At 35.1% G+C, this 13,503-nt stretch overlaps 1 protein-coding gene across 1 annotated transcript in view; it reads right to left on the reverse strand.

Annotated features, from left to right (window-relative positions):
* The window catches only part of LOC126747662 (disco-interacting protein 2), a 149,571-nt gene that overhangs the window by 53,241 nt on the left and 82,827 nt on the right, over positions 1-13,503 (reverse strand). The window contains exons 10-15 of the mRNA XM_050456425.1: positions 10,041-10,343; positions 9,819-9,949; positions 6,158-6,296; positions 5,533-6,097; positions 662-833; positions 261-602 (exon numbers count right to left, since the gene is read on the reverse strand). Coding sequence (XP_050312382.1) covers positions 261-602; positions 662-833; positions 5,533-6,097; positions 6,158-6,296; positions 9,819-9,949; positions 10,041-10,343 — 1,652 coding nt within the window. The remainder of the gene's footprint in view (positions 1-260; positions 603-661; positions 834-5,532; positions 6,098-6,157; positions 6,297-9,818; positions 9,950-10,040; positions 10,344-13,503) is intronic.

The raw sequence follows: 13,503 nt of genomic DNA on the forward strand, positions 1-13,503 counted from the left end.
CCAAAGTAGAAAAACTGGATTAATTCCCCCAATTTCCAACCGATTTTCATGAAAATTAGCTCCGTGGAAAGGATTTTTAATTTAGAACGAATCTATAAAATAGTCCCACTCCAATAATTGGAATCGTTCCTGCAGAGCGGTGTATAAATAAAACCTACGAATTTAAACAACTAAATAGCTGTAAAAAAATTAAGGGACAAATGTCAAACTTCAAACGACTCCTCAGAGATCATATCAAACTTGCTACAACAAAATCTTACCGTCAAACACTCGCTGCTGCTCGCCGAGGGACAGATCGCGTCCGCCCTCAGTCCCTTGCCACTAAAAACGCTCAGAAACTGATCGCAACTGCTCAGAGACCAGGGATTCGCCCCGTCCGCGACCAGCAACATCCTCAACGAGGCCAAATTGATGTCCTTGTGATCCTTGGTGGCCAACAGGCCCCAATGGAGATCCCTCGACTTCACTATGGCCACCGACGCCCGATACTTGGTGATCATTTGCATCCAACTGGCCGGGTTCGCCTTCATCAGGGCGTACGGGATGTAGATGACGTGCATCCCGTTCAGGACGCTCGTTAGTACCGAGTGCCACAGTCCCACCTGGAAATTTCGAAGGAGAAAGAAGGATTTTTTTTTTTTTTTTTTGGTGGTGGTGGTACCTCTCGTTTAAAATCTAAGACGCAGACCATGTTCTCGCCCTCGGTGTAGTTGCAGGCCATGGTGAGCATGCGGCAGTGTTGCACCATCGAGGCCCTGTTCATCGTCACCCCCATAACTGAACCGTCCCGGTCCGTGGTGTATTCGATGTAGGCGGGGGTTTCGTCGGTTAGTCTAAAGAGGGTTGAAGTCTTTTAGGGGCGGTTTTGAAAGGTTTAAGCACCCGATTACTCAAATCATCAATAGAGACAATAGAAAGGAGGAAATAGAGGCATTAGAAGGCGTGTTATTCAAGTTGGGAAGTTACGTCCCAGAAAGACAACAGTCTCAGGTAAATTGGTTCATAACTCCGTTCCTAGTGCTCGGATTTGATTGATTCTTGTTTTCAAAGTTTCTTTGGAGTGTTCTGAAGCTTTCAGTGGAAAAATCATGAAAATCCATGGGTCAGAAGTTTTTTTATTTAAGTTTTTAGAAGTAAGGTCCCAAAAGGACACTTTCAGGTACCTTGGGTCATAACTTCACTTCTAGTGCTCAGATCTGCATGATTTTCGCTTTAAAAGGTACCTTGGACTGTTCTTCATTTATAGTTTTTGTCATTTAGTCACTAAAGAGTGTAGTGAATAAATTATTAATTAATTCCAGGCAATTGAAGTTGGATTCTACCTTGAGGGTTAAAAAATATCCAGAAATTGGTAGGAAACTATACAGCAGAAATGACTGCCTGGAATAAATTATTAATTTATTCCAGGCAATTGAGGTTAGATATCTGCAAAAATCGTGCTTTATTAGCACAAAGGTAGCAAGTATCAGGCATCACTTAATTCCAGTCCATTGGGGTTAAATTCGGGTATCAGAAGTCAACGAAAACGATCATTCATAAGGGAAAAGACAGTCCTAGGTAACTGGGTCATAACTTCACTTTTAATATTCGGATTGACTTGATTTTTGTGTTAAAAGGTACCTTGGGCTATTGTGAACCTTTATTGAAAAAATCATGAAAATCCATGGGTTAGAATTTTTTTTATTCAAGTTTTTGGAAATCAGATCCAAGGGGAAAGACATTCCCAGGTACCTTGAGTCATAACTTCACTTCTAGTGCTCATATCGGCTTGATTTTTGTCTTCAAAGTTTCTTTGGAGCGTTTTGAAGCTTTCAGTGAAAAAATTATGAAAATCCATGGGTCAGAAGTTTTATTATTTAAGTTTTTAGAAGTAAGGTCCCAAAAGGACACTTCCAGGTACCTTGGGTCATAACTCCACTTCTAGTGCTCAGATTTGCATGATTTTTGCTTTAAACGGTACCTTGGACTGTTCTTCATTTAGAGTTTTTGTCATTTAGTCACTAAAGAGTGTATTGAATAAATTATTAATTAATTCCACGCAATTGGGGTTGGATTCTTCTATGACTGTAAAAATTAGACACAAATTAGTGCCTGGAATAAATTATTTATTTTTATTATAAATTGATAATTTATTCCAGGCAATTGAGGTTAGATATCTGCAAAAATCGTGCTTTATTAGCACAAAGGTAGCAAGTATCAGGCATCACTTAATTCCAGTCCATTGGGGTTAAATTCGGGTATCAAAAGTCAACGAAAACGATTATTCATAAGGGAAAAGACAGTCCTAGGTAACTTGGGTCATAACTTCACTTCTAGTGTTCAGATCGTATTGATTTTTGTTTTAAAAGTTTGTTTGGAATGTTCTAAAACGTTCGTTGAAAAAATCATGAAAATCCATGCATTAGAAGCACTGTTCTACAAGTTTCTGGAAATTGGGTCCTAGAGACAGGACAGTTCTAGGTAACTTGAGCTATAACTTCACTTTTGGTACTTAGATTGACTTCATTTTTCCGTTAAAAGGTACCTTGAACTGTTCTGAACCTCTACTGAAAAAATCATGAAAATCCATAGATAAGAATTTTTTTTATTCAAGTTTTTGAAAATCAGGTCCAAGGGGAAAGACAGTCCCAGGTACCTTGGGACATAACTTCACTTCTAGTGCTCAGATCTGCATGATTTTTGCTTTAAAAGGTACCTTGGACTATTCTTCATTTAGAGTTTTTGTCATGTCGTTACTAAAGAGTGTATTGAATAAATTATTAATTAATTCCAGGCAATTGAAGTTTGATTCTACCTTGTGGGTTAAAAAATATCCAAAAATTGGTAGGAAACTATACTGCAGAAATGACTGCCTGGAATAAATTATTAATTTATTCCAGGCAATTGGGGTTGAATTCTTCTATGACTGTCAAAATTAGACACAAATTAGTGCCTGGAATAAATGATTTATTTTTATTATAAATTGATGATTTATTCCAGGCAACTGAGGTTAGATATCTGCAATAATCGTGCTTTATTAGCACAAAGGTAGCAAGTATCAGGCATCACTTAATTCCAGTCCATTGGGGTTAAATTCGGGTATCAGAAGTCAACGAAAACGATCATTCATAAGGGAAAAGACAGTCCTAGGTAACTGGGTCATAACTTCACTTTTAATATTCGGATTGACTTGATTTTTGTGTTAAAAGGTACCTTGGACTGTTGTGAACCTTTATTGAAAAAATCATGAAAATCCATGGGTTAGAATTTTTTTTATACAAGTTTTTGGAATAAAGGTCCAAGGAGAAAGACAGTCTCAGGTACCTTGGGTCATAACTTCACTTCTGGTGCTCAAATCGGATTGATTTTTATTTTAAAAGTTACTTTGGAATGTTCTAAAACGTTCATTGAAAAAATCATGAAAATTCATGCATTAGAAGCACTGTTATACAAGTTTTTGTAAATTAGGTCCTAAAGAAAGGACAGTTCTAGGTAACTGGGGTCATAACTTCACTTCTAGTGCTCAGATCTGCATGATTTTTGCTTTAAACGGTACCTTGGACTGTTCTTCATTTAGAGTTTTTGTCATTTAGTCACTAAAGAGTGTATTGAATAAATTATTAATTTTAATATTCGGACTGACTTGATTTTTGTGTTAAAAGGTACCTTGGACTGTTGTGAACCTTTATTGAAAAAATCATGAAAATCCATGGGTTAGAATTTTTTTTATACAAGTTTTTGGAAATCAGGTCCAAGGGGAAAGACAGTCCCAGGTACCTTGGGTCATAACTTCACTTCTAGTGCTCATATCGGCTTGATTTTTGTCTTCAAAGTTTCTTTGGAGTGTTCTGAAGCTTTCAGCCAAAAAATCATGAAAATCCATGCGTCAGAAGTTTTTTTATTTAAGTTTTTAGAAGTAAGGTCCCAAAAGGACACTTCCAGGTACCTTGGGTCATAACTTCACTTCTAGTGCTCAGATCTGCATGATTTTTGCTTTAAAAGGTACCTTGGACTGTTCTTCATTTAGAGTTTTTGCCATTTCGTCATTAAATAGTGTATTGAATAAATTATTAATTAATTCCAGGCAATTGAGGTTGAATTCTTCTATGACTGTCAAAATTAGACACAAATTAGTGCCTGGAATAAATTATTTATTTTTATTATAAATTGATAATTTATTCCAGGCAATTGAGGTTAGATATCTGCAAAAATCGTGCTTTATTAATAGCACAAAGGTAGCAAGTATCAGATATCACTTAATTCCAGTCCATTGGGGTTAAATTCCGGTATCAGGAGTCAACGAAAACGATCATTCATAACGGAGAAGGCAGTCCTAGGTAACTGGGTCATAACTTCACTTTTAATATTCGGATTGACTTGATTTTTGTGTTAAAAGGTACCTTGGACTGTTGTGAATCTTTGTTGAAAAAATTATAAAAATCTATGGGTTAGAATTTTTTTTATTCAAGTTTTTGGAAATCAGGTCCAAGGGGAAAGACATTCCCAGGTACCTTGGGTCATAACTTTACTTTTAGTGCTCAGATCGGATTGATTTCTGTTTTAGAAGTTTCTTTGGAATGTTCTAAAACGTTCATTGAAAAAATCATGGAAATCGATGCATTAGAAGCATTTTTATACAAGTTTTTGTAAATTAGGTCCTAAAGAAAGGACAGTCCTAGGTAACTGGGGTCATAACTTCACTTCTAGTGCTCAGATCGGATTGATTTTTGTTTTAGAAGTTTCTTTGCAATGATCTAAAACGTTCATTGAAAAAATCATGAAAATCCATGCATTAGAATTTTTTTTATCCAAGTTTTTGGAAATCAGGTCCAAGGGGAAAGACAGTTCCAGGTACCTTGGGTCATAACTTCACTTCTAGTGCTCAGATCAACTTGATTTTTGTGTTAAAAGGTACCTTGAACTGTTCTGAACTTCTACTGAAAAAATCATAAAAATCCATGTATTAGAATTTTTTTTATCTAAGTTTTTGGAAAACATGTCCAAGAGAAAAGACATTCCCAGGTACCTTGGGTCATAACTTCACTTCTAGTGCTCAGATCAGATTGATTTTTATTTTAAAAGGTACTTTGGAATGTTCTAAAACGTTCATTAAAAATCATGAAAATCCATGCATTAAAAGCATTTTTATACAAGTTTTTGTAAATTAGGTTTTAAAGAAAGGACAGTCCCAGGTACCTTGGGTCATAACTTCACTTCTAGTGCTCATATCTGCATGATTTTTGCTTTAAAAGGTACCTTGAAGTGTTCCTAAACTTCCACTGAAAAAATGATGAAAATCCATGGATCAGAAACTTTTTTATCCAAACTTTTAGGACATCATGAACAAATTTCAAGCGACTCAACTTCCAATACTCACATCGACTTAATTTTTAAATTAAAACGTTCATCACAGATTTCAGTTAACGGGTGTATAAACAAACTCTGCTCAAACAAACTCTGCTCAAACAACACGAACATACCACAAAAGTACCATTTATCCCAATATTTCTCACCGGAAGTGGTACTACATAACATAAGGGCACTTTTTTTTACCTGGGTTGGGGCGTCCAATCCTTGGGCGTCCTCGCCAAATGTTCGGTAACGAACCACGTGAGCCTCGGCCACCCTTTAAACTGTATCACCTCCCCGGAGGTCGTTTTCGGTAAACCCTTGAGACACAATTCGGAGGTGAGGGCCACCTGGACCGCGCAACTGCCCAACAGGAACCCGATCTGCAATGAACCGGCGTCGCGACGCGTGATCGGCACCTCGATCGGTACCGGTACGATGCCCGCCTGCACGCATCCGTAATACGCGCACAGGAAATTGATCGGGTCGTTGTTGGGATAAACGAGGGCCACCCGATCGCCCGATTTGAGGCTCGTATCGCCGTTTTTACTGAACGATTTCGTCAATAGAGCGTAGGCGATCTTATGGGATCTACTCAACAGTTTTCCGTAGGTGAGGGTGGTGGAGAGTTTCCCGTTGGGGTCCAAGACGGTGGCCACCGGAGCCTTGAAACTGGCGTTTCCGTAACGTAAAATGGCCGCCTCCAGGTTCCTCGGTAGGCCGGAGGGGATGGATAGTTGTTCGCCCACCGCGGGTGACATGCAACTACCTGAATAAAAGGGGTTTCGAGTTATTAAAAAGGGAAATTTAGGGGGTTTTAGGGGCGTGCCTTCGGGTTTAGGGGCGTTGGGGTCCTTGGGGTTGGCCGCCAGTTCCAGCTCTATGTCGTCGTCCTCGTAGAATTCCGGCAGGGGGCGCCTCTTGGGGCGTTTTAACGTGTTGAGGAGCTGTTGGATCTTCGCTGACACCTAATAAGGAACGATTCGTAGTTGGTATTGAAAAAAAAGTGAATTTAATATTAAGAGTTTGGGAACTTATTGGAATAATAAAATAGAGGAATTTGGTTTAAGTTTATTGAAAAAATCATTAAAATCCGTGCATTGGAAGGTTTTTTATGCAAGTTTTCAGGTTCAAGAGAAAGGTGTGTTCTAGGTAACTGCGCTGTAACTTTACTTCTGGTGCTCGGATTTGCATAATTTTTTCGTTAAAAGGTGACTTAAGGTGTTCTACAACTCCTTTGAAAAATTCATAAAAATCCATGCATCAGAAATTTTTTTATGCAAGTTTTTACCAATCATGTCCAAGAGGAAAGACAGTCACAGGTACCTTGGGTCATAACTCCACTTCTAGTGCACAGATCGGCTTGATTTTTGCTTTAAAAGATTCTTTGGAATGTTCTGAAGCTTCCATTGAAAAATTCATTAAAATCCGTGTATCAGAATTTTTTTTATCCAATTCTTTGTAAATCATGTCCAAGAGGAAAGACAGTCCTAGGTACATTGGGTCATAACTCCACTTCTAGTGCTCAGATCGGCTTGATGTTTGCTTTAAAAGATTCTTTAGAATGTTCTGAAGTTTCCATTGAAAAATTCATTAAAATCCGTGTATCAGAATTTTTTTTATCCAATTCTTTGTAAATCATGTCCAAGAGGAAAGACAGTCCTAGGTACATTGGGTCATAACTCCACTTCTAGTGCTCAGATCGGCTTGATGTTTGCTTTAAAAGATTCTTTAGAATGTTCTGAAGTTTCCATTGAAAAATTCATTAAAATCCGTGCATCAGAACTTTTTTTATCCAAGTTTTTGTAAGTTATGTCCAAGAGGAAAGACAGTCCCAGGTACCTTGGGTCATAACTTCACTTGTAGTGCTCAGATCGGCTTAATTTTTGCTTTAAAAGATTCTTTGGAATGTTCTGAAGCTTCCATTGAAAAATTCATGAAAATCGATGCATTAGAAGCATTTCTATACAAGTTTTTGTAAATTAGGTCCTAGAGACAGGACAGTTCTAGGTAACTTGAGCTATAACTCCACTTTTAGTACTTGGATTGACTTCATTTTTGTGTTAAAAGGTACCTTTGACTGTTCTGAACCTCCATTGAGAAAATCATAAAAATCCATGTATTAGAATATTTTTTATCCAAGTTTTAGGAAATCATGTCTAAGAGAAAAGACAGTTCCAGGTACCTTGGGTCATAACTCCACTTCTAGTGCTCAGATCGGCTTGATTTTTGCTTTAAAAGATTCTTTGGAATGTTCTGAAGCTTCCATTGAAAAATTCATAGAAATCAGTGCATCAGAACTTTTTTTATCCAATTCTTTGTAAATCATGTCCAAGAGGAAAGACATTCCCAGGTGCATTGGGTCATAACTCCACTTCTAGTGCTCAGATCGGATTGATTTTTGCTTTAAAAGATTCTTTGAAATGTTCTGAAGCTTCCATTAAAAAATTCATAAAAATCCGTGCATCAGAACTTTTTTTATCCAAGTTTTTGTAAATCATGTCCAAGAGGAAAGACATTCCCTGGTACATTGGGTCATAACTCCACTTCTAGTGCTCAGATCGGCTTGATGTTTGCTTTAAAAGATTTTTTGAAATGTTCTGAAGCTTCCATTAAAAAATTCATAAAAATCCATGCATCAGAACTTTTTTTATCCAAGTTTTTTGAAATCATGTCCCTCTTGGACAGTCTCAAGTACCTTGGGTCCTAACTCCCACCTCTAGTGCTCCTTTTCTGTCCTGTTACTTTCAAAGTAATTTCCTATTTATTCCAGTCATTTGGACCAACAGCCCCTTTCATACTAGTATCAAAAATAGGATTCAAGTCCTGGAAAACAACCTCTAGGTTCTCCAAAAGCCTGGAACACAATCACTTGGAATAATTTTAGAACCTGAACATTTGTAATTAAGTTCGAATGTACTTTAGGAAATTTCTCTTGGATATGTAAAAGCCATCCCTCCAAAGAATTTTCCAGGTATTCGGAAGTACCTAATCGGTTTATTCCAGGCATTTGGATCATTCCCCATTGGTTCCTGGCATTTGATCCCTTATTTCAGTCACTTAGTGATGTTCCATAGTATCTTAACAAATTTCTTTCGCACAATACTCAAAGGCATATTCTTCTTGACTGATGTTGAGACACTTGAAGTAATTTATCATTTACTCATTTATTCCAGGGATTTAGAGCCATATCTCCATGACTATGATCGGAGGACTCGTTGAAATCCTTGCAGTAGAAGTTAGGATATTGAAAGTTTTATTATAGGAACCTCGGTACTTAACACATTCAATGCTCTTGGGTAAATCGGTCAATATTTTGGTACCTGGAGATGAAATGAGGTCATTATTGAACTTTGAGATCATCATGATGTCTGCTTAAACTATGAGCGAAGGAATCATTGAAATCGATACATTAGAACGTTTTTTATCGAGGTTTTTAGAAAACATGTCCTAGAGGAAAGATAGTCCCAGGTACCTAGGGTCATAACTTCACTTCTAGTGCCCAGATCGGATTGATTTTTGCTTTAAAAGATTCTTTGGAATGTTCTGAAGCTTCCATTGAAAAATTCATAAAAATCCGTGCATCAGAACTTTTTTTATCCAATTTTTTGTAAATCATGTCCAAGAGGAAAGACAGTCCCAGGTACCTTGGGTCATAACTCCACTTCTAGTGCTCAGATCGGCTTGATTTTTGCTTTAAAAGATTCTGTGAAATATTCCTAAACTTTCATTTAAAAAATCATGAAAATCCATCCATCAGAACTTTTTTTATCCAATTTTTTGAACATCATGTCTAAAAGAAAAGACAGTCCCAGGTACCTTGGGTCATAACTTCACTTCTAGTGCTCAGATCGGCTTGATTTTTGCTTTAAAAGATTCAGTGAAATGTTCTGAAGCTTTCATTGAAAATTCATAGAAATCCGTGCATCAGAACTTTTTTTATCCAATTTTTTGGAAATCATGTCTAAGAGAAAAGACAGTTCCAGGTACCTTAGGTCATAACTCCACTTCTAGTGCTCAGATCGGCTTGATTTTTGTTTTAAAAGATTCTGTAAAATGTTCCTAACCTTTCATAACAAAAATCATGGAAATCAATGCATCAAAACCTTTTTTATCCAAGTTTTTATAAGTCATGTCCAAGAGGAAAGACAGTCCCAGGTACCTTGAGTCATAACTCCACTCCTAGTGCTCAGAACCGCACGATTTTTGCTTTAAAAGTTTCCTTGGAACGTTCTTTACATTTAATAAAAAAAAATCACAAAAATCCAGACACTAGAAGCGTCTCGAACACGATTTTCGCACACACCAAACCGAGACGACTTTATTGCCCTATAAATTACCGAATACAACGAGCCTAAATTGAATTTTCTTTGTGTGTCAATTGGTCTTTTAATTCCTAACGAAGCAACGTTATCGTAAATCTTCATTGTGCCAGTTTAAATCACAATTCGCGACTATTAATTAATTAATTCCGAGTTAATGTTTCTCACCTTCCATCGGCCGGTACCGGTGTTCATGGTACCATCCTCGGACACCGAGGTGTTGTACCTGTTGACCCGGTCGGCCCCCGCCCTCCGCCCCCCTTGCACCGTATTATTCGTAACGTCCGGGGGTTGAGAATCTACATTTAAGAGACAAAAATAGGTCAGTACTCTATGGTACTAATAGAAACTAATAATTGAAACAACGAGGTGAAAAAACCACACCCTTACACGGCCTAAAGTTCTGCAGCACCTCGGTGATGTCGGTGATCTCTTGTTGGCTCCGGCTGCCGCCCCTCTGGTCGCCCCACATCGGGGGCGGCACCCGCGGCCTCCGTTGTAAAGGAGGCGGCGAGCCGGCGCTCGACGTGTCGCTGGGCGGCGGCGGCGGGAAGCCGCCGTGGTGTCCGCCGCCCCCGCTGCCGCCCCTCATTAGGCCGCCGCCGCCCGTCGCTTTTTCTCGTTCCGGGGTGCTTTCCACTGTCGTCGGGGGCGCCTCGTCATTTGCTATACTGTCCTCGTCCGATGACGATTCTAAAAAATTCCGTTTAAACTTTGAAAATTCATAGAGAATTTAAATCAAGGGTAATTTACTTGAAACTTTATGGAATTATTAAGAGATCTATTGTGAATCGACGAGAGAAGGTTGTAAGTTAATTGGTCTAGTAGTTTTTAAGTTATGAATTTTTTTCGAAGAAAGGTCCAATAATTTTTATTTCAACTTTAAAATTCATAAAAAATTCACGTCAAGAGCAATTTACTTGAAACTTCTTGAAATTATAATGAGATCTATTGCTAATTGACGAAAGAAGGTTGTAAGTTAATTGGTCTCTTAGTTTTCAAGTTATGATTTTTTTTCCAAAACGAGTCCAAGAATTACTTTAGTTAAACTTTAAAAATTCATAAAAAAATGACATCAAGAGCAATTTACTTGAAACTTCTTGGAGTTATAAAGAGATATATTCTTAATCGATGAGAGAAGGTTGTAAGTTAATTGGTCTCTTAATTTTTAAATTATGATTTTTTTTACAAAAAAAGTCCAAGAATTATTTTAGTTCAACTTTAAAAATTCATAAAAAATTCACGTCAAGAGCAATTTACTTGAAACTTCCTAGAATTATTCAGAGATCTATTGCTAATTGACGAAAAAAGATTGTAAGTTAATTGGTCTATTATTTTTCGAGTTATGATTTTTTTTTCCAAAAAAGAGTCCAAGAATTATTTTAGTTTAACTTTAAAAATTCATAAAAAATTGACATCAAGAGCAATTTACTTGAAACTACTTGGAGTTATAAAGAAATCTATTCTTAATCGATGAGAGAAGGTTGCAAGGTAATTGGTCTCTTAATTTTTAAATTATTTTTTTTTTTCAAAAAAAGTCCAAGAATTATTTTAGTTCAACTTTAAAAATTCATAAAAAATTCAAGTCAAGAGCAATTTACTTGAAACTTCTTGGAATTATAAAGAGATCTATTGCTAATTGGTGAAAGAAGGTTGTAAGTTAATTGGTCTATTATTTTTTAAATTATGATTTTTTTTACAAAAAAAGTCCAAGAATTATTTTAGTTCAACTTTAAAAATTCATAAAAAATTCACATCAGGAGCAATTTACTTTAAATTTCTTGGAATTATAATGAGATCTATTGCTAATTGATAAAAGAAGGTTGTAAGTTAATTGGTCTATTAATTTTCAAGTTATGATTTTTTTTCCAAAAGAGTCCAAGAATTATTTTAGCTCAACTTTAAAAATTCATAAAAAATTCACGTCAAGAGCAATTTACTTGAAACTTCTTGGAACTATAACGAGATCTATTGCTAATTGATTAAAGAAGGTTGTAAGTTAATTGGTCTATTATTTTTCAACTTATGATTGTTTTTTTTAAAAAGAGTCCAAGAATTATTTTAGTTCAACTTTAAAAATTCATTAAAATTCACGTCAAGAGCAATTTACTTGAAACTTCTTGGAATTATAATGAGGTCTATTGCTAATTGATAAAAAAAGGTTGCAAGTTAATTGGTCTATTACTTTTCGAGTTATGATTTTTTTTCCAAAAAAGAGTCCAAGAATTATTTTAGCTCAACTTTAAAAATTCATAAAAAATTCACGTCAAGAGCAATTTACTTGAAACTTCTTGGAATTATAATGAGATCTATTGCTAATTGATGAAAGAAGGTTGTAAGTTAATTGATCTATTATTTTTCGAGTTATGATTTTTTTTCCAAAAAAGAGTCCAAGAATTATTTTAGTTTAACTTTAAAAATTCATAAAAAATTGACATCAAGAGCAATTTACTTGAAACTACTTGGAGTTATAAAGAAATCTATTCTTAATCGATGAGAGAAGGTTGTAAGTTAATTGGTCTCTTAATTTTAAAATTATGATTTTTTTTCCAAAAAAGAGTCCAAGAATTATTTTAGTGCAACTTTAAAGATTCATAAAAAATTCACATTAAGAGCAATTTACTTGAAACTTCTTGGAGTTATTAAGAGATCTATTGCTAATTGATGAAAGAAGGGTGTAAGTTAATTGGTCTATTATTTTTCAAGTTATGATTTTTTTTTAAAAAGGAGTCCAAGAATTATTTTAGTTCAACTCTAAAAATTCATAAAAAATTCACGTCAAGAGCAATTTACTTGAAACTTCTTGGAGTTATAAAGAGATATATTCTTAACTGATGAGAGAAGGTTGAAAGATAATTGGTCTCTTATTTTTTAAATTATGAATTTTTTTACAAAAAAAGTCCAAGAATTATTTTAGTCAACTTTAAAAATTCATAAAAAATTCACGTCAAGAGCAATTTACTTGAAACTTCTTGGAATTATAATGAGATCCATTGCTAATTGATGAAAGAAGGTTGTAAGTTAATTGGTCTCTTAATTTTTAAATTATGAATTTTTTTACAAAAAAAGTCCAAGAATTATTTTAGTTCAAATTTAAAATTCATAAAAAATTCACGTCAAGAGCAATTCACTTGAAACTTCTTGAAAGTATAAAGAGATCTATTCCTAATTGACGAAAAAAGGTTGTAAGTTAATTGGTCTATTATTTTTCAAGTTATGATTTTTATTCCAAAAAAGAGTCCAAGAATTATTTTAGTTCAACTTTAAAAATTCATAAAAAATCACGTCAAGAGCAATTTACTTGAAACTTCTTAGAATTATAAAGAGATCTATTGCTAATTCATGAAAGAAGGTTGTAAGTTAATTGGTCTCTTAAATTTTAAATTATGAATTTTTTTACAAAAAAAGTTCAAGAATTATTTTAGTTCCACTTTAAAAATTCATAAAAAATTCACGTCAAGAGCAATTCACTTGAAACTTCTTGAAAGTATAAAGAGATCTATTGCTAATTGATGAAAGAAGATTGTAAGTTAATTGGTCTATTATTTTTCAAGTTATGATTTTTTTTTCAAAAAGAGTCCAAGAATTATTTTAGTTCAACTTTAAAAATTCATAAAAAATTCACGTCAAGAGCAATTTACTTGAAACTTCTTGGAATTATAATGAGATCCATTGCTAATTGATGAAAGAAGGTTGTAAGTTAATTGGTCTCTTAATTTTTAAATTATGAATTTTTTTACAAAAAAAGTCCAAGAATTATTTTAGTTCAAATTTAAAATTCATAAAAAATTCACGTCAAGAGCAATTCACTTGAAACTTCTTGAAAGTATAAAGAGATCTATTCCTAATTGAC

The sequence above is a fragment of the Anthonomus grandis genome, chromosome 19, assembly GCF_022605725.1.
Source record: "Anthonomus grandis grandis chromosome 19, icAntGran1.3, whole genome shotgun sequence".
Lineage (NCBI taxonomy): Eukaryota > Metazoa > Arthropoda > Insecta > Coleoptera > Curculionidae > Anthonomus > Anthonomus grandis.